The sequence below is a fragment of the Theropithecus gelada genome, chromosome 12 (assembly GCF_003255815.1).
Source record: "Theropithecus gelada isolate Dixy chromosome 12, Tgel_1.0, whole genome shotgun sequence".
Taxonomy (NCBI): Eukaryota; Metazoa; Chordata; class Mammalia; order Primates; family Cercopithecidae; genus Theropithecus; species Theropithecus gelada.
In genome coordinates, this window is record NC_037680.1 from 448221 (window position 1) to 467052 (window position 18832).

The following is an 18832-nucleotide window of genomic DNA, read 5'->3' on the forward strand; positions in this document are numbered from 1 at the left end:
GGGGGAGGCCGGGGCCGGTCTGGGGAGGCCTGACTGCGTGCGCCCGCAGGGCTACGTCCGGCAGTGCCGCAAGCGCGCAGACATGTTCAGCGAGGAGCAGCTGCGCACCATCTTCGGGAACATCGAGGACATCTACCGCTGCCAGAAGGCCTTCGTGAAGGCCCTGGAGCAGAGGTTCAACCGCGAACGCCCGCACCTGAGCGAGCTGGGCGCCTGCTTCCTGGAGCATGTGAGCGCCCGTCACCAGCACGACCCCGGCCCCTCCCTGGGCGCTGCGCTCACAGAGGCTGCCGCGGGCGGCAGGTCCCAAAACGCATCACAACACCTGGGCCCCAGCTCCAGCCCTCTATCTGCCTGGCCGCCTGCACCCTTCAGGACTGCTTCTGGGTGGGGAAACCAAGTCAGGGAACGCTCCTGCTGGGAGCAGACAGCTGGGGCGTCCCCCAGGAAGGACTTGCTTTGGCCGACAGGAGGGCAGAGGCCTGCTGAGCGCCGAGGGGCTGTTCAGAGTGAGCTCTGGGGTTCCTCACACAGAATTTACAGCTTGCTTAGGCGGCAGATGCCGGCTGGCCTTTACCAAGGTTCACTGGGCCGCTCTAAGTGGACACCTAGCCTCACCTGGTAGAGAAGGGCCTTGTTTGGGCCCTCTTGGGCAGTCGAGTGAGGGTGAGCAGAGGATGCCTGTCCCATCCCACCCCCCTACCACCGCCGCTTTTGGCATTGTTATCCCGTCCTTAGTATCATGGATTTCACCCAGAAGGCTAACGTGCAGCCGGGACACTTGCTCATATTCTCGCCATTCCCACCCCTGGGTGTGACTCCATGTAACTTACGCCCCAGGGACATAGGTACACCGAGCCTAGAGGTGTACCTAGAGGGTACACTGGTTCCCTCTAGGCCCCAGCCCAGCTCCTGAAGGAAATGTAGAGGCTCTTGCCCTTCCCAGACACGCGGCTGGATTGCCTGGGGGAGCAGCAGAGAGCTCTGCTAACGTCCAGCTGTGCTCCTCAGCAAGCCGACTTCCAGATCTACTCGGAGTACTGCAATAACCACCCCAACGCCTGCGTGGAGCTCTCCCGGCTCACCAAGCTCAGCAAGTACGTGTACTTCTTCGAGGCCTGCCGGCTGCTGCAAAAAATGATTGACATCTCCCTGGATGGCTTCCTGCTGACTCCGGTGCAGAAGATCTGCAAGTACCCTCTGCAGCTGGCCGAGCTGCTCAAATACACGCACCCCCAGCACAGGTAGGAGGGCGCTGAGGCAGGGAGGCAGCCCACGCCTCTGCATGCCTCCAGTCAGCCAGTTTGAGCATTAGCAGTGTGCTGTGCACTGCTGCAGGCTCTGGGGCAACACACAGAAAATTAGCCCTGTTCTGATGAGCTCCTTGCAATGAGGGAAGAGGATGCCAATAGGATATTAAGCTCTGCTCTGTGCCTGCCATTTATGGAGAAGAGAGGGGCTGTGCATCTGACAGTAGGATGTGGTCAGAGGGCACAGCCCCAGAGGAAAGCAGCTCCACACACGGGGGCTGCAGGGGTCCTCACCCTTTCTCTGCCTCCAGCCTGCAGCAGCCCTTCCATCTCTGTTCTGCCCCAGGGACTTCAAGGACGTTGAAGCTGCCTTGCATGCCATGAAGAACGTGGCCCAGCTCATCAACGAGCGGAAGCGGAGACTTGAGAACATCGACAAGATTGCTCAGTGGCAGAGCTCCATAGAGGACTGGGAGGTGAGGCCCGGGGGTGCAGAAAATTCCAGGAGGTCTTGGCCCCTTGCTTTAAAGTCATGCTTGCCCCTGAAAAATCTACAAGAGAGCTGAAGCAGGGAGCTGCGCTCCTGGGAGCTAGCAACATGTGCCCATGGGGGGAAAGCCCATCCCAGCGTGGGCTCTGGACCTTCAGTGCTGCCTCCCCTAGCAGTCTCTGGCACCTGGTGGCCTCTTTTCTATGTGAAACTCCTCCCATGAGCAGCCAGCCAGCCCAGGAGAAGCCCTCAACAGAGGAAGGTTGTGTTCAACCTTCAGAAGTGTTCTGTCCCTCTGCCTTCAGGGGACAGGCCAGATCCCTGCTTTAGTTCACTTCTGGGACTCCTAACAGAAGGCTGCAGGCCCAACACAGCGTGACCAAAAATGCATCGCCACCCATCAGAGCCTCCTGGTTCTGTTTGTCTGACTTGCACGTTTCCCCTTGCATCTGCCAATCTTGCCTTAGAACTAATGACGATGTTCCTGTCCCCCTCCACCCACCCCCACTTGCATCTGCCAATCTGCCACCTCCTGATCTGTTCCCGAGGGCTTCCTACCCACATGGGTGCTGCCACCACCAGGCACCAGCTATCAGGGAGAGAAATGGCCTGGAAATCAATCAGTATCAGCCACAGAACATTATGAAAATACAGATTCCATGGCCCCACCCTGGACACAGTGAATCAGAAGCCCTGGGGTGGGGCTGAGCAATAGGGGCAGTCAGTTGTGAGGCCCAGCCCTGGCTCAGGGCCCTCCAGAGTCACTCATCCCAAACAGGCCACCGCCAACCACTCCCAGCCGGGGCTTCCATTTTCAAGGAGGAATGAGACCAGGGCAGGGCTTAGTCTAAAAGTATGAAGCCCAAGGGTGGATGATGGACCTTCGGGTACTCAATGCATTTAGCTGGGAAGGGGGCCTCCTTAGAGATCTCAAAGGCTGGCCTGAGAGGTGAACCGCAGACACCTCATTCTTCTCTAGGGCAGCACCGTCCAGTCAAACCAGCATGTGAGCCACCTATGGAATCGTATACTACAGAGTAGCCATCTTTAAAAGGGGAAAAAAAGAAACAAGTGAATTTAATTTTAATAAGGTTTCATTTATCTCCAAAATCGCATTTCAACTTGTAATCAATTAAAATATCATTAATGAAAGATTTTACAGTATTTCATACGAAGTCTTCAAAATCAATGTGTATCTTACACTGACACCACATCTAACATGGATTAGCCACACTTCCAGTGCCCAAGAGCCAGAGGCCGCTGGTGACAGGGGGCTCCTATTTTGCCAGGACAGCCAACTCACAGGCCAGACGTGCCACCTCTTCCCCTCCCACCGTGGCCTGGCCAGGTGGGTGCTGCAGGCAAGACCAGGGGGAGGTGCCCCACCCATGATGCGGGCAGGAAGTGGAGCCCACGGTTGGGTATGCTAGGCTCATGGTTCTCCTTGGGATCTTCCCAGGGAGAAGATCTCTTGGTCAGGAGCTCAGAACTCATCTACTCAGGGGAGCTGACTCGAGTTACGCAGCCTCAAGCCAAGAGCCAGCAGAGAATGTTCTTTCTCTTTGACCACCAGCTCATCTACTGTAAGAAGGTACCAGAGCTGCTCTGCCCTGCTGCCCCAAGTTGAGCAAGTGGAGGGAGGGGAGCTGAGGGCTGAGAGCAGCTGGCCAGAAGACAGGTGCCAGCCAGACCATACACGGGGAGCCTGGCCAGACCCTTGGGGCTGGGATGGGGTGGCTCTCTACAGGTGAGCCTGGTGGCCCAGGAGCAGCAGGCAGCTTTCACAGTCTGACCAGGCCGAGTGCTGTTGAGAGCATGGTCTTTCCTGACCTGGCCGCTGCTTGCTCCTGAAGCTACCTCGTCTCTCCCTGCAAACCTCCACATCCCCTCTCTCCAACCCCAGAGTCCCCTGCTCGAGCCACCTCCCAGTTTCCTCTACGCTGCTGGCTTCTGCTTCTCTTTCAAAACATGGCCCAGTGGCCTCGTGTCCATGAAGCCCTCCTTGTCCATGGGTGCTCTTTCCTGCGTGTGGTGTGAGCCACTGTCTTAGTCTCCGCACTTCAAAGACAGGGCCAACCCCGGGGTGGTCAGCACCTGCGCATTCAAGGAGCAAGGCCTCTCCACTCGTGGCTCAGCATGGCTGTGGGCTGCAGCAGGCCTGCTCTGCCCTCAGGATCTCACTATCTGCTGGGGAGGTGGAGGCGTCGCCAGCAGCCCCTCCTGTGGCTGGGGAGAGGAGGTGGGAGCGGCCATGAAATGGTCAGGGGAGCGGTTCAGCAGCCAGGGCTGAGGCCAGCATCTGGCAGGACCTGCTGCGCCGCGACGTGTTGTACTACAAGGGCCGGCTGGACATGGATGGCCTGGAGGTGGTGGACCTGGAGGACGGGAAGGACAGAGACCTCCATGTGAGCATCAAGAACGCCTTCCGGCTGCACTGTGGCGCCACAGGGGACAGCCACCTGCTGTGCACCAGGAAGCCCGAGCAGAAGCAGCGCTGGCTCAAGGCCTTTGCCAGGGAGAGGGAGCAGGTGCAGCTGGACCAGGAGACAGGTGCGAGACCCGGCTGGGCCTTGCCCCGCCCCCGGGGCCCACCAGGCACTCCGGCCTGCCCGGCTGCCTGGGGGTCAGGACGGCGCCGCTCAGCCCTCTCAGGCTGCAAGCTGTAGCGGGGCTCCAGGCACCTCTAGGTCCCAGTCATCAGCATAAGGCTTTGCCTTCATCACCTCAAATGGCAGGGTTACCTGACCGTATCCCATGATACAGTTCCTCCGAGTTCGGCCCCAAGGCATGGGTCTACTGACTTTTGGGGAGCTGCTTCACTACACACGCTCACATGCGCACACACTCCATAGAACGGGGTCCTCTGCTCAGTGCCCTGGGTTGCTGGGACCTGGGGGACCCCTTTCCAGCCAGCAAAAGCCTGGGAGAGCCTCGGAGTGGGCTGTGGGTACTGGCCTCAGAAGCCTCCCCTGCCCCTGCGTGCTAGACGTCTCCCCACTATAACTTCCCTCCTGTCCACGGGCCCCCACGTTACCCGCCGCAGTGATCAGGTCAGCTCTTGGTCTGGGAAGGAGCCTCCACTGCAGTGGAAAAAGACACTAGACACGGAGTGAAGGTGAGAGATGGGCAGGTAGAGGAAAGACTCGGGGATCTTCGTTTTCTACCAGGGGCCCCAGGACAGGGCACCAGAGCATGCCCTCTGCCCTGGTTGGCCAAGGCAGGCTGACTGTGCAGAACGGGGAACAGTCCCTGCTGTGGCCAGTACTCAGTCCCCAGGACATGATGAGACCCCAGGCACCAGAGAACTGCACCTGGGGCCGGGAAGTGCAGTGCAAGGAGGACTAGGGCAGCGCCCTCACCTGTGCCCCTTCCTCAGGCTTCTCCATCACTGAACTGCAGAGGAAGCAGGCCATGCTGAATGCCAGCAAGCAGCAGGTCACAGGGAAGCCCAAAGGTAGGCGAACAGCAGCCCCACCTCCTCAGCTGCCCAGCCCTTGCCCTGCTCACATTCCCTTCTCTGACCCGCAAAGCCAAGTCAGCTAGCCACCAGGCCTGAGGGGGACCCCCTGCCCTTTGAAGCTGTTTGTTCCCAAAGGTTGGTAATAAGGGGCCACTGGGGAAGCTTGGGTCAGTATGTGGTTGACATTCTTACTCTCAACACCTTGGCTCCCCCAGATCAGGGCCATCGGTGACGACGCTTGTTTCCCCAGGGCTCCTTCCTGACAGGCATCAGGGTCAGGGTAGGGATGGAGCTGATCTCCCCATTTCTAGAGAGCCATGCCCCTGAAACATGACATGCCTTTGCACAGGCCATCCCTCTTCAGGCTGCTGCAGGAGGCCAGGCCCAGGCCAGAGGCCCCTGGCAGCCTGGGCTCTTGGATGTGGTCAGCTCCTGCCGTGTGGCAAAACTGCTCGGAAGCAGAGCCCTGGGACAGATCCCGTGCTGCCCCCAACAGCTGGGGTGGCACTCTGCCCCATGACTCTCTGCTGTCTCTCCCTGTTCAGCTGTTGGCCGGCCCTGCTACCTGACGCGCCAGAAGCACCCAGCCCTGCCCAGCAGCCGGCCCCAGCAGCAGGTCCTGGTGCTGGCGGAGCCCAGGCGGAAGCCATCTACCTTCTGGCACAGCATCAGCCGGCTGGCACCCTTCCGCAAGTGAAGTGGTCCCTGCCTGACGGCACCTGCTGGGCCTTCCTGCCAGCGGCCCCCAGTTTTTCTTCCCCAAGGCCCACTCCGCCTGGCCGCCTTCTGCCTGGAAGTGAGCAGGGCTGGGCTGGGGAGTTGCTTGTACCACCAGGACGTGCCAGGTCTGTACTCCTGTTGTCTTTTTCCCTGTTGCTGGTGCCGTGAAGAGACCAGCAAGGGGGCAGACCCCGCACGCGCCACACCCCCTGCAGCTTGGGCCCCATCCACCCTCTGGACCTGTGCAGGGCCTCACTGTGGGGAAACCGCAGCTCAGCCCAGGCCCAGCTGGGGAGAAGGCGCTACCTGCCTGGGACCCTCTTCTCTGGAAACCTAAACCTCCCTCATTTCCTCTGGGCAGGACTCTCTGGCCTTCTGTGGCCTGCAATGCCAGGCCATGTGCCCCCCCTGCCCTCTAGTTCTCCTTCCAAGTCCCCAGCCCAACCAGTGGTGCCAGGCAGCTTGCCACTTGGGAGGGCAGGAACCAGGAATTCCACACCCTTATGTCAGGCCTGGAGCCCGCCCTTCGCCTCCCAGCCCCTCTAGACAGCGCTGGCTGCCGGACACCCTCTTCACTTGTGTGTGTGTAGTGGAAAGGACAAGACGGTGCAGTCGGCTGCAGACTCCCAGTCGGGAGTGTGGCCAGTCTGCCTGCTGCTGTGCGGTGGCTCCAGAACCACCTCATTCCTGGTTTTGTTTGGATTTTGTCATCTTGTTTTTCAAACAATGGAGAAAAAGAATTGATTCTTGTTAATGACACAGAAGATTGCCTTACCCTCGTGAGCGTGAGAAGCCATAAGAGACTGAATTCTGTGGCTCAGCACGCAGGACTGACCCACAGCCCAGGCAGCGGGTGTGTGGAGACGGGGCCCCGTCCTGCCAAGGGGCGCCAGGATCAGAGCCAGTACCTGGTGAGCGGGCGCGGAGCCCACAGGATTCAGCAGCATGGACAGTCACTCTTGCACTACTCCTTCTCCAAGCCAGAAACCACATTTAATTTCGTAAATAAATTTATGAAAAGTAACCTGGCTGCCAGCCCGTTTGCTGTGGGTGTGCGTGCATTCTCCTGTGGCTGCTAACCATCACTGCTAGCCTTTCCCTACAAAGGAGGAACGAGCCCAGCAGCCTCTAAAGGTGGGGTGGGGGCTCACCTGTCGCAGATCACACCCTCAGGGCTTTAGTGGAGACAGGCTAAGGTGGGGCTGGCGGCAATGGGGAAGGAGGGCAGGGCCAGGCCATGCTGGTGGGGATACAGGTAGCTCTGCCCTCCCTCGCACTCAAGACCCAGAAACCACTGCTTCCCTGTGTTTGACTGGAGCTGGCCCACGTGAGTTCCTGGCTGAGTAGTCGGTCGTCCGAGGAAGAACACGTCTTCCCAGGAAGACCCTGGCCACAGAAGCCAGAGGGGAGCATGCCGCTGCTTCCCTCCCTGTCCCACTTGGGAAAATGGTCCCCGGCAACCTGCTGCCTCCACCACACTCTTCAGCACTGCCAAGGTCACGGGCTGGACGCCATGGTGGCCTTCTCAAAACCCCTGGCAATCTCCCAACTTGAGCGAAGCCCCAGCACCTCCCAGTCAGGTCATGCCACCTCTAGACAAAACCCACATGGAGAAATCATGAAAACCACAATATGCAACACAAGTCAATCTTTATTGAAAACTGCAGTATTAATACATAACAATTCTTGTTACAATAAACGTGCTTTTGAGATTTTTAAATCTGAGCTCATCTACTTATCAGATTGCATAAAAAATTAAAATAGTTATCAATTGACACCTAATTGAACTGGCTCCGGATGGAAATTCCATTCCTTGGCATGGATACGTAAGTTCAATGCAGAAGTGAGGGATGCCTTTAACACTGGAAGACAATGCTGACTCAGCTTAAAAAAAAGTACCGAGAGAACGGTGTAAAAAATGGTATTTAAAAATCATTTAAAAAAAAACAAAAAGGAACCGTTTCTTCTTTAGTTACAATCCATGAGGCTCTCTAGGGACCTCTCCGTGTGGCCAGCACAGCAACCCTGCCAGGAACACAAACGACTGGCCCGAGATCTGGCTCAGCTGCCTTGCCCACTGGTCTGCACAGGGACTCATGGGCACAGCCTGTGGTGAGGAGACACCTGTCATGCCAGTCCTGGGAGCACACCACCCTTCTGCAGATCCGGGGTCCCGACACAGACGCCGCTCCTCCTCTGTCTCCCCTTCCCAAGTGACTTCACGTTAGTCCTGTGGACCAAACTAAGGCCATCCCTACAGGCTCTCTATTCTTCAAATACTGGGCAGTAGGAGAAAGACACAAACTTCCCGAAACGTGCAGTTTCCTAACCAAAAAGGCCACACACCCCCACTTCTGTGTTACTTGGTCAGTTGAGCCCCTGGCGCCCTCAGGACCTACTGATACAGCATGTCCTCTGCAGTATACTCAAGAGTCTGCTGCCCTTCAGAAAGCCCAGAGGGAAGACTCACAAATGCACAGGTACTGGGGGGAAAAATACGTGCGTGCTCTGCCTTCCCCCAGGCCAACCACACTCTGCTTTAGAGACCCTCTCAGAAAGCACCAGAGAGGAGAACCAGACGCTGCCGCCCACCTCAAGCCACAGCCCCGCCACCTGCTGCCGTGCCCACTGCAGGTCCTGTCCTGTACGGGCAACAGCCAAACTGGTGACAATGGACATACCCAACAGTCAGCTGTCGGGTGAGGTGAAGGGGGCCCAGCTGCTCCGAGTAATACTGTTCTCAAATATTAAAAAGGACAGGTGAAGTCTGGGTCTCCTTTTTTAAAGCAGACACCAATACTTACATAACTGGTACCTGTTGGCCTTTCACCAGCACTCACTGGTACTCACAGATGCCTTACATACCTTACGGGGGCCAACACTGACAGGTATTAGTACACTGCAAGTTGCTGTAATAATGTATTTCCTCTGGTTACTGTCGTGTCCCCAAGATACATGCAAATTATTTCCCAGACCTCATTCATCACAGTCAGATGATGCCACCAGAAGGAGCCCAGCTGGGGAAGGGCAGGACACTCACTGACCAGGCGCCCAGCCCAAGGCTCAGGACCACCCCTATCTCCTGTGAACACATTTGCATAGCACTCAAGCAAGTTTCCCGGAATAGTGACAGCTAGGCCTACAAACCACACCAAGAAGAATGTTCTTAACAGATGGCTCACGAGAGACAAACGGTTCTGGAAGTGCCTTCATGCCCATTCCCATGACTGGCACTGACTCTGGCCCTCACAGAGCGGCAAGTTCATGGGTCACTGGCTCACACTAAATGCTCAGCCCCCAGCACAGATCCAAACAAGACTTCCATGAGCAGAAAAACTGCAGCAGCTAACAGACGATGGAACACACTCCCAAGCCTCAGGGGAGAAGGTGCAGAACAAATATTTTTTAAACAGCCATCATGATGTCCATGTTTACATGAATTAAGTCCTTTGCTTGCCTGTCTCAACTTCTAAAAGAACAGTAACTCAGCTGAAGGACTCCCAAATTAGGAATGTCAAACACACAAAAAGCAAATTTCTCAGAATGCTCCACCATATGTTTGGGGACAAATTATGCAGCTTTGTAACAGAATTTTGACCCAAGTTCTATTTCTTAATTAACTTTAATTTTACTAGAAGCAAATGTTGATAAAATTACAACCTATGACAGTTTTGTGACTATTCCCTAAGTCCAGATTCTTACCTGATATCTACCTTTTGTATTTGACAGCTGATGTCCTGACAGTTTCAGAAAGATTTCTGCACAGATGTGCAATGCAAACTTATTTCATAAAGCCTCTGAACTTCACAAAAGGGAAAAAAGGTTAAGTTATAGGGAGGAAGAAAAGTGTTGATGAAGCTGATGTAAATGGCGTATGTGTGCGGGGGATGCCGCCCACTCTTTAAAACACCATTTAATTCGGCGCTTGTAAAAACACTCATCCTGTGTGTGCCAAGTCCCAAGCAAGCCTGAAGAGATGCCTGTTAACTTCTACCCTCCTCCCGAACCCCAAGACTCCAGCCCTCACAGGAGCTGTGGGTGTATGTTTCAATTTTTGTTGTGTGGAGCTTTTTAAAAGCATACACTAAAATTGTGAGTATTTTATCCTAATCTATTAGCACTCAATTGGGGAAAAAAGACTTCTCTGCTACTTGGTCAGCTGAACCCCTGGAACCCTTAGAACCTACTAATCCCGCCAACCGTCCACTAAACAGATGGAATTAGCAACAGAGACTTGAAGTAAGGGGCCCGAACCGCGTGCCTGCGGTGAGCATCTGCCCCCCACCACAGACACTAGCGGCGAGCGTCTGCCCCCCACACAGACACTAAGACGGAGTAAGCGCTCATGAAGCATTTGAAAGTACTTCTCAGTAAACATTCTATGTTCATAGACATCAGGAATCAAGAATCTGTTGTTTCCAATGATCCATGCAAAAATATTCCTAAATTTCTTATAAAATAAGATGTGAAAAAGAAAAGTATGAGGAGTACTTACTATAAAAAATAAGGTTACCAAAGGCTCAGTGGTCAGGTGTCCCCCCACCAACCAACTGGGGCAGAACGCCAGTGGGCATCCTCACTGGGCGCCAGTGCCCTGACCCAGCTACCAGCAAAATGGGAGGAGCAGAGCCCCCTCCCCACCAGAGCCCACAGCACTCAAAACACAACCTCACTGGGAAGACGATGCACGCTCCTGCCCCAGAAGCCACTGAAAGGGACCCAGGCCTTCCATCCCCCACCCCCACTCCGACCCTCCCCGAGGACAGACACGCGCTCTCATGGATACAGGGTGGGCATACTTTGGGGGCGGGGTGGGGGAAGCCTCTTGATTTCTTATGTACAAGGTTCAGATTCTAAACTCCAATTCCTCTCCCACAATAAACCCTGCCAGCAGACGCACTCCAGCACCGCCTGGCCCTCTCTGCTGTCCGTGCCTGCTTCGTGCCAAGGGCCCTCAGCTGCAGAAGAGATGGCAGGAGCGGCTCACAGACAACAGACACTGGCCCCCCCTCACCCATCTCTAAGCGTCCCCTCCAGCCCGCCTCAGCAGACCAGTCACCACCATCAGGTGGCTGATCCCAGCAGCAGCTACAGGTTTCTACATTTCCAGACATATCCACGGCCCTGCCTTTCTACAAGAAATTGGAGGAATTTTAAATAAAGTTTTGTTCCCTTTTAAGTCATTCTTAAATATACCACTTTCTTCATAACATACAGCTGAAACCTTTGTCCTTCTTTGTAGGGGAAAAACAGCAATGCCTACCTGTTTTCAACTGATTCAAACATTTCTCCAGGGGGAAAAAAAATGGAATGATTTTCTAAGCTAAATAAAGCAGAGGACAATACCTCCTGCAAGCATGGCTGTTTCTCTTTCACATTTCTTCCATCCCAGGAAAATAATTTAGTTTTACATAGGACTTTTCCAATAAAGATATATAAAAACATTGTCTCTCTGTAAGAGAACTGTAATGAAAATTTAGATAGCAGAGAAACTGCTTTGCCGACACAAAAACCACCCCCCTTGCCCCAAATTGTACTGGCCACGCTACTATGATCTTTCACGGTGAGCTATAAGCACGTCCCTGTCCCACTGACTCCACCAAGCCTACACTCAAAGGGATGCCCATGAACCGGCTGCGCCCAAGCAGCTGTGGTTTCCCCACTGTCTCGCAAACCTCGCAACTCCCTCAGTCAGTGCCAAAGAAACAGGTTGCTGAAAACTAAAATGTCCACATCCCTAACTGGCAACCCACATCAACCCCAAAAGGTTGAAGAATCATCTAAGATATTTCAGATGCTCTATGAAGAAATTCACTTTAACACTTATAACTTGAAGACTTTGCGAACATTACAACAGTGCATTAGTGATACAAGTTGTAAAATACGTTTCCATTCCTTTGGATTTTGCATATGATGGTTTTGCATCAGTCACTGCAGGTAGATTGAGCAAGCTTTTTGTGTTTGTTTTTTTAAACATGCATTCAACTAGATATGATTCAGAATAGATTAATACTCCCTTTTATCATTACAGTTAGCTAAAAAATTGCCAGGCAGTCCACAAAACAGAATTTGCTTTAAGACCAACCCACAGAGTCAGCTGGAGACTAACGGCGCTGGGGCCTGCTGGGCCGGGATATAGTCGTGTTTAGCTAAGTGTCGAGAGCATTAAGAAGAAAGTCCTGGTTGGAGGCGCAAGGCCTGCAGCACCAGCTGTGGAATCCCCAATAATGTGACTGCACAGCTCCGTCCTCAAGCCTGCAGAAAGGAAGACAGATACTCAGTCACACAGAGCTCTTCCAGCACTGCTACTCCAAACTCTCAAGTAGGACGAGGCCCACCACGGTCGGAAAGGGCAGCAATGGGCCAAACTGCTGGACCTGGTTCTCACTTCCTTCCTAGAGATCCCCAATTACAACTAGAGCCCTATCTCCTGCAGCAGGCAGGTGGGGGGGTCACAGCACATTCCAGGGAAGGCTCAAGACGGACAGTGTCAACAGCAGGTGATCAATGGTTCCTTCTTTCTTCTACTCTGTAATGTCTCAATAAAAACAAAAACCTTCAACACTGCATTGCCTCTGGATCCAGGGTCAGGCACACTTTCCTCGTCAGTGCTTAAATATGTGGTAAATCTGCCACTGTCCCATGGAAATGCCCTTTCATCAAAGGCTGGCCCAGCCTTCACTGGTCACTTACATTTGCAGGTGATCACCACTGAGGGGGCACATAGCTGTAAGTGGGTGTTCCTGGGGCCCGGTATGTGGGCACAGTGACTGGGTGGGGGGCGACAGGAGTTGGGGAGTGAGCAGTCAGCAGGGTACCTGGAAGAAAGAGCAGCACATGACATGAGGCCGGCCTCCTGCACAGCTCCACAGTGCCCAACACGCACACAAGCCGGGACTCTTTGCAAGGAGGAGGCTATACAGGAAGAGGGATAGTCTTGACCCAGATACTGTCAGACTCTCATGAGATAATCTCCCACACCCAAAAATTGTCTCCACACAGCAAGCTTCCACAGACAATATGTTTGTAAAAGTCTTTTGTGTGTCCCCTTCATAAAGCACACCCAATAATTTTTATAGGTCAGATGATAAACAAATGAGTATAATTCAGCCTTAACAAGGAAGGAGATTCTGACTACAATATAGGTGAACCTTAAGAACATAATTCTAAAAGAAAGAAGCCAGTCACTATAAGACAAATATTTTATGATTCCACTTAGATGAAATACCTAGTCAAATTCAGAGACAGAAAGAAAGGAGAATGGGGAGTTAGCGTTTAATGAGTACAGGAGTTTCAGATTTGCAGGATAAAGAAGTTCTGGAGCTCTGTTTCACAACAATGTGAATATACTTAACACTACTGAACCGTACTTAAAAACGGTTAAGATGGGCTTGGCACAGGGCTCACATCTGTAATCCCAGTACTCTGGGAGGCTGGGGCGGGAGAACAGCTTAAGCTCAGGAGTTTGAGATGCGTCTGCGCAACATAGTGAGCTCCCAGCTCTACAAAAAAAAGTTGTAAAATTAGCCAGGTGTGGTAGCACACTTATAGTCCCAGCTACTCAGGAGGCTAAGTTGGGAGGATGGCTTAAGCCCATGAGTTCCAGACTACAGTGCACTGCACTCAAGCCTGGGCAACAGGGCAAGACCCTGTCTCAACAACAACAAAAAAAAGTTAAGATGGTAAAAACAAATAAATAAAAAACAAGAGGCTGGGAACAGTGACTCATGCCTGTAAGCATAGCACTCTGGGAGGCCGAGGCGGGTGCATCACCTGAGGTCAGGAGTTCGAGACCAGCCTGGCCAACATGGTGAAATCCCATCTCTACCAAAAAGTACAAAAAAAATTAGCGGGGCGTGGTGGCGGGTGCCTGTAGTCCCAGCTACTGGGAAGGGTGAGGAGGGAGAATCATTTGAACCCAGGAGGCGGAGGTTGCAGCGAGCTGAGATCACACCATTGCACTCCATCCTGGCCAACAGGGTGAGACCCTGTCTTAAAGAAATATTATAAATAAATAAATAAATAAATAAAACAAGAAATGATGATTCTAAACTACATGAACTTCTGAGTTCTTTAAGAAAAATCTATTTTTCCTACAACTGCAGAAACTCAGCAACTACCTGAGTCCATTTATGGACCAGCAGCACCTCCAACACAGCGGCCTTCACTCACCTGGCCCACACCCAACCCGGTGCCCGCTGCCCTCCCTCCCTGTGCCTCAAACCAGCAGTTTCTGTCTACGCCCAGTTTCCTGTTCCTTGACAGATAAGTATGGGGAAAACCAAATCAGAGTCTAGGTTGAAGCACACATAATATCCCAGAATGCTTCTCTCTGGCATAATCTCCTTACACTGAAGTCAAGTCCAGAAAAACAAGGAGGAAACAGTACGCTTTTGTGTGGGCATGACCTAAAGGTGGCCATATTGACCCACAGACCAGGAGGTGAATCCATATGGGTGGTCACCCAATCCCTAGACATCAGATCAAGCCCCCAGAGCTTCCACAGAGATGTGCCCATCCGAGACAGGAGCCTCATCTCTCCATGGTTTATTTTTCTTAGAGGAGGCCTTGGGAAGTAAAGTACAATAGATGAATGCCGAAGGATTTCTACAGGCAGCTGTTCCTTCTATCAACAGAAGACCAGCTCTTCTAGATGCATGAAAACATCCCTATGAAGACAACTGACCTTCAAAGACAAGCTCCCCTCAAGGGAAAGGAAGAGGGCCAGCCACCCCGGGACACACAGTGTCCTCCTTCTACTCAAGTCTTACATGCTCGTGGGGGTGGGAGGAGAGGGGGGCACATCCTGCACTGCCAAATGGCTCAGTTCACCAACAAAGTGAGCCCATCAGATTCAGAGAGGCCTCTCCACAAGAGGTCACTCAGGGAGGCAAAATAAAAGATAACGTGCTGTTTCTTCCCCAAAGAATTTTCTGTCCTTCCACACAACTATAGCTATGAAAACCCTGAGCCAAGGCTCAGAGGATTTGTGAGCTCTCCCCTGCCCCACCTCTAGGGGACACCACAAGGCAGACACCGCAGGAACAAGGACTTACCTGCTGACATGGCCATGGTGGTCCCAGCCACCATGCCCATGGTGACCCCGTTGCCTCTAGGAGGGGGGATGGGAGCAGGGTACACTGTTGCCGGCATGCCGTTGGGCTGCACCACCGTGGTGTGGTGGATGACATGAGGAGGTGCTGCATACAGCGGCTGTGTGTAGTACGTGCCTTGCTGTAGGGAGAAGAGAGACAACTGACACAGGGTCCCAGGGCCAAAGGATGAGTGCTCAGTTGGTATCAACCCTTCCCACACGACAGTGTCTACCCAAAGCATACCTGTGCGTACGGGCTCTGCTGCGGGTAGGCACTTCGCACGGGGTACACAGCAGTCTGGTAGGGGTTCGGGGAGGAGGAGTACGGCGGCACAGCCCCGCTGGTGGGGGAACAGGACACTTTGTAAGGTGTGCCAGGAGTGTAACCTGAAACAAACAAGGCAATGGCCTGAGTTCACCCAAGCCGGTCCAGGCACAGGGAGAGACACATGCAGGGAGGAGCCAAGTGGCGTGTCAGCCCCACGCACCTCGCCAGGCCTGCTGCCACTGCCGCCCCCGCTCTCCTCCACTAAGTTCTGACTTCATTTCTCACTTTGTGTGCGTGTGCGCATGCACGTGTGTGTGGCGGCAGGGTGTTGGGGAGGAGGAAAAAATACCAAAGGAGAACGTTCTACAGATGGAATGCTCACACAGGACAGGAAATAAAAACCGTCTTGTCCTGCTGGAATTAAAATTGGAATGGCCTTCCTGGTGCTAAATGTGGCATCCAAAGTATATATGCCTTTTAATCCCACAATTCCACTTCTAGAAGTCTGTCTGAAAGCAGTGCACATGGATCTACGCACACACAGACTTCACTGTAAGCTTGCTCGTCATAGTGGTGTTTGTTATGGCAAAAACAGGAGATGCTTGCCCAACACCAGGACGGGCTAAGCACTCTATGGTAAAAAGCCCTCTGGGTCAAGAGAGAAGGCTGAACACACATACTTGCTTTTGTCCCCACATAAAATGACATGAAAATGACGATAAAGCAGATTAAGAGAAAAAAGACATAAAACTCACCAAGAATGGAAGAGAAGACAGCATGCTGAAGCCTGGCAAGCTGAAGTGGAGGGTGACTGAGCAGACTCGAGAGGAAGGCACTCTTAGCCAACAGCGAGGAGCAGCTGGCACCAAGACAGCCCTTCCCCAAAGCCCTGCAAACTGCTGGCCACCAACCCACCTCCAGAAGCAGATAAAGAGGCCCGATCTAGTAAAGTGATTCAGTTTGCTGAATAAGCAGTTAGGTGTCCCTTCCTGATCCCAACAGAGAAGAGGGGCTTGGTCTCAGGGGAGGGAGAGGGTCTCTGGACAGCTATGTTCACAGCAGCTATATTCACAATGATCAAAAGCTGGCAACGGCCCAAACGCCCACCAGAAGACAGATGGGTAAACACACGGTGGTGCATCCATACAAATCCGACTGAGCAAGCAAAGGGACAAACTGCTGATCCATACAAGCACATGGATGAATCGCAAAGCCACACCATGTCAAAGAAGCCAGATACAGGGACACATGCTGGATGCATGTACTGACAGAAGCTCTAGGAAAGACCAACCTAATCCACAGTCATCAAAACCCACAGTGCAGGAGCCAGAGGGGCAAGCGAGAACCTTTCCAAAAGAGTGCATTTACCCAAATGTGGTGTCGGTCACACAGCTGTGTACGACTGTCCAAACACACCAAACTGTACACTGACGGTGGCGGCCACACAGCTGTGTACAACTGTCCAAACACACCAAACTGTACACTGAAAAGGATTAACTTGTACTATGTAAATCAAACGTCCATACAAGTGCTTATGGCATCTCACATTCCTATGGGTGAGAGCAGGAGGGGTGGAGCACTCACACGCTGCCCGTGTCAGACAGCACCTTCGCAAGCCAGGCACACGTCCCCCAACATCCAGCAATCCACTCCCAAATATTTCCCCCAGAAAAATGAAAACACAGGTCCACGACAGACTTATAAAAAGTGTTCAGTCTTATTCCTAATAGCCAAAAATGGGAAATAACCCAAATCTTCATCAACTGGAGAAAGGATAAATCATGATATATTTCTATCAACATTACTCAGCAATCAAAAGGAAAAAACATGGATGAATCTCACACCATGCCGAGCTTTCCAAAGAAGCCAGAAACAGAGCGGCACAATAGCAACAATCCCATTTATTCCCTAACAACAAAGAAACTTACCTACAGTGACGGAAATCAGAGAGGGGAGAGGGCGAAGGAAGCCTTCTCGGATGATCAAAGTGTTCCATGTTTTATTTGGAGTGGTGGTTCCATGGGCATGTACAACTGTCAAAACCCACCCAGTCGAGCACTTAATATGTGGGTGTTTTGTGCATAAATTATACTCAAGTTTTAAGAAATGAGCTGAGTATAAAGAATTTTGGATCACCTGAGCCGGAGGTCAAGGCTGCAGTGAGCTGTAATTACGCCACTGCATTCTGCCTGGGCGACAAAGAAAGACCCTGTCTCAAAACAATAATAATAATAATATTAAAAGTTAATTTTTAAAACATTTTACACAATTGGGCTGTGTTTAGCAATATGTACGTGTGTTGTTTTTTTGGTTTTTTTTTTTTGAGATGGAGTCTTGCTGTATTCCCTAGGCTGGAGTGTAGTGGTGCAATCTCAGCTCACTGCAGCCTCTGCCTCCTGGGTTCAAGCAATTCTCATGCCCCAGCCACCCGAGTAGCTGGAACTGCAGGCATGTGCCACCACACCCAGCTAATTTTTGTCATTTTTAGTAGAGACGGGATTTTGCCATGTTGGCCAGGATACTCTCAAACTCCTGGTCTCAAATGATCCTCCTGCCTCAGCCTCCCGAAGTACTGGGATTTCAGGTGTGAGCCTGTATATATATGTACCTGGTCTGTATATTTCGTTTTAATTTGAAAGGGAAAGAGAATGACTGCCCCCCTAGGAAATTCACCAGTCTGGGGTTTTTGTTTCAGGTGCTAGAGAAATTCTGTGACATGGATATATTGCACAGTGGTGAAGTCTGGGCTTTTCCACCTAAATACTGCACACTGTATCAATTAAGTAACATGAAGGCCTCAGCCTTAGCCTTCTCAGACTCCCCTGCAGGCCCTTCTAGGTCTCACAGTGGGAGGTGCTGCGGCTGAGACCTGCGGCAGGCCAAACAATAGGTGGTCCCGTCCTGCACAGCAAGTGGGTGCTCACACCCACATCTGTCTGCATCCAGAGTCCTGACCCTTCGACCCAAATCAGGCAACTCCCAACCTCAGCTAGTCTCCATCTGAGGAAAGAAAAGATTCCTCCAGGGCTTCCTATATTTTGAAATTCACTCACTGCTATGTTAACCGTAAATAGAAACACTGCCAAAATTTGAATACAACAACTTTTAATACTGGTGCTTAGCCAAAGGAAAGCAGAATACACAGATTTTCCATTAGGATTTGGAAAAGCAAAGTTTCAAGACAAGAGCAGTTACAGAGTTCCCTTCTCTGGCTGCTCATCTCCTCGTCTTTAAGAAGGCTAGGCCGGGCGCGGTGGCTCACGCCTGTAATCCCAGCACTTTGGGAGGCCGAGGCGGGCGGATCACGAGGTCAGGAGATCGAGACCATCCTGGCTAACATGGTGAAACCCCGTCTCTACTAAAAATGCAAAAAATTAGCCGGGCGAAGCGGCGGGCGCCTGTAGTCCCAGCTACTCGGGAGGCTGAGGCAGGAGAATGGCGTGAACCCGGGAGGCGGAGCTTGCAGTGAGCCGAGATCGCGCCACTGCACTCCAGCCTGGGCGACTAAGCGAGACTCTGTCTCAAAAAAAAAAAAAAAAAAAAAAAAAAA

At 52.5% G+C, this 18832-nt stretch overlaps 2 protein-coding genes across 3 annotated transcripts in view; one reads left to right on the forward strand and one right to left on the reverse strand.

Annotated features, from left to right (window-relative positions):
- The window catches only part of ARHGEF4 (Rho guanine nucleotide exchange factor 4), a 212888-nt gene extending 205944 nt beyond the window's left edge, over window positions 1–6944 (forward strand). For both annotated transcript variants that reach the window (XM_025404661.1, XM_025404660.1), the window contains 7 exons: window positions 50–229; window positions 1012–1244; window positions 1597–1726; window positions 3200–3331; window positions 4047–4290; window positions 5117–5194; window positions 5746–6944. In XM_025404661.1, coding sequence (XP_025260446.1) covers window positions 50–229; window positions 1012–1244; window positions 1597–1726; window positions 3200–3331; window positions 4047–4290; window positions 5117–5194; window positions 5746–5897 — 1149 coding nt within the window. In that variant the 3' untranslated portion in view covers window positions 5898–6944. The remainder of the gene's footprint in view (window positions 1–49; window positions 230–1011; window positions 1245–1596; window positions 1727–3199; window positions 3332–4046; window positions 4291–5116; window positions 5195–5745) is intronic.
- A 609-nt stretch (window positions 6945–7553) lies between these two features.
- Window positions 7554–18832, reverse strand: part of FAM168B (family with sequence similarity 168 member B) — a 40009-nt gene continuing 28730 nt past the window's right edge. The window contains exons 4-7 of the mRNA XM_025404450.1: window positions 15259–15401; window positions 14977–15154; window positions 12614–12738; window positions 7554–12175 (exon numbers count right to left, since the gene is read on the reverse strand). Coding sequence (XP_025260235.1) covers window positions 12626–12738; window positions 14977–15154; window positions 15259–15401 — 434 coding nt within the window. The 3' untranslated portion in view covers window positions 7554–12175; window positions 12614–12625. The remainder of the gene's footprint in view (window positions 12176–12613; window positions 12739–14976; window positions 15155–15258; window positions 15402–18832) is intronic.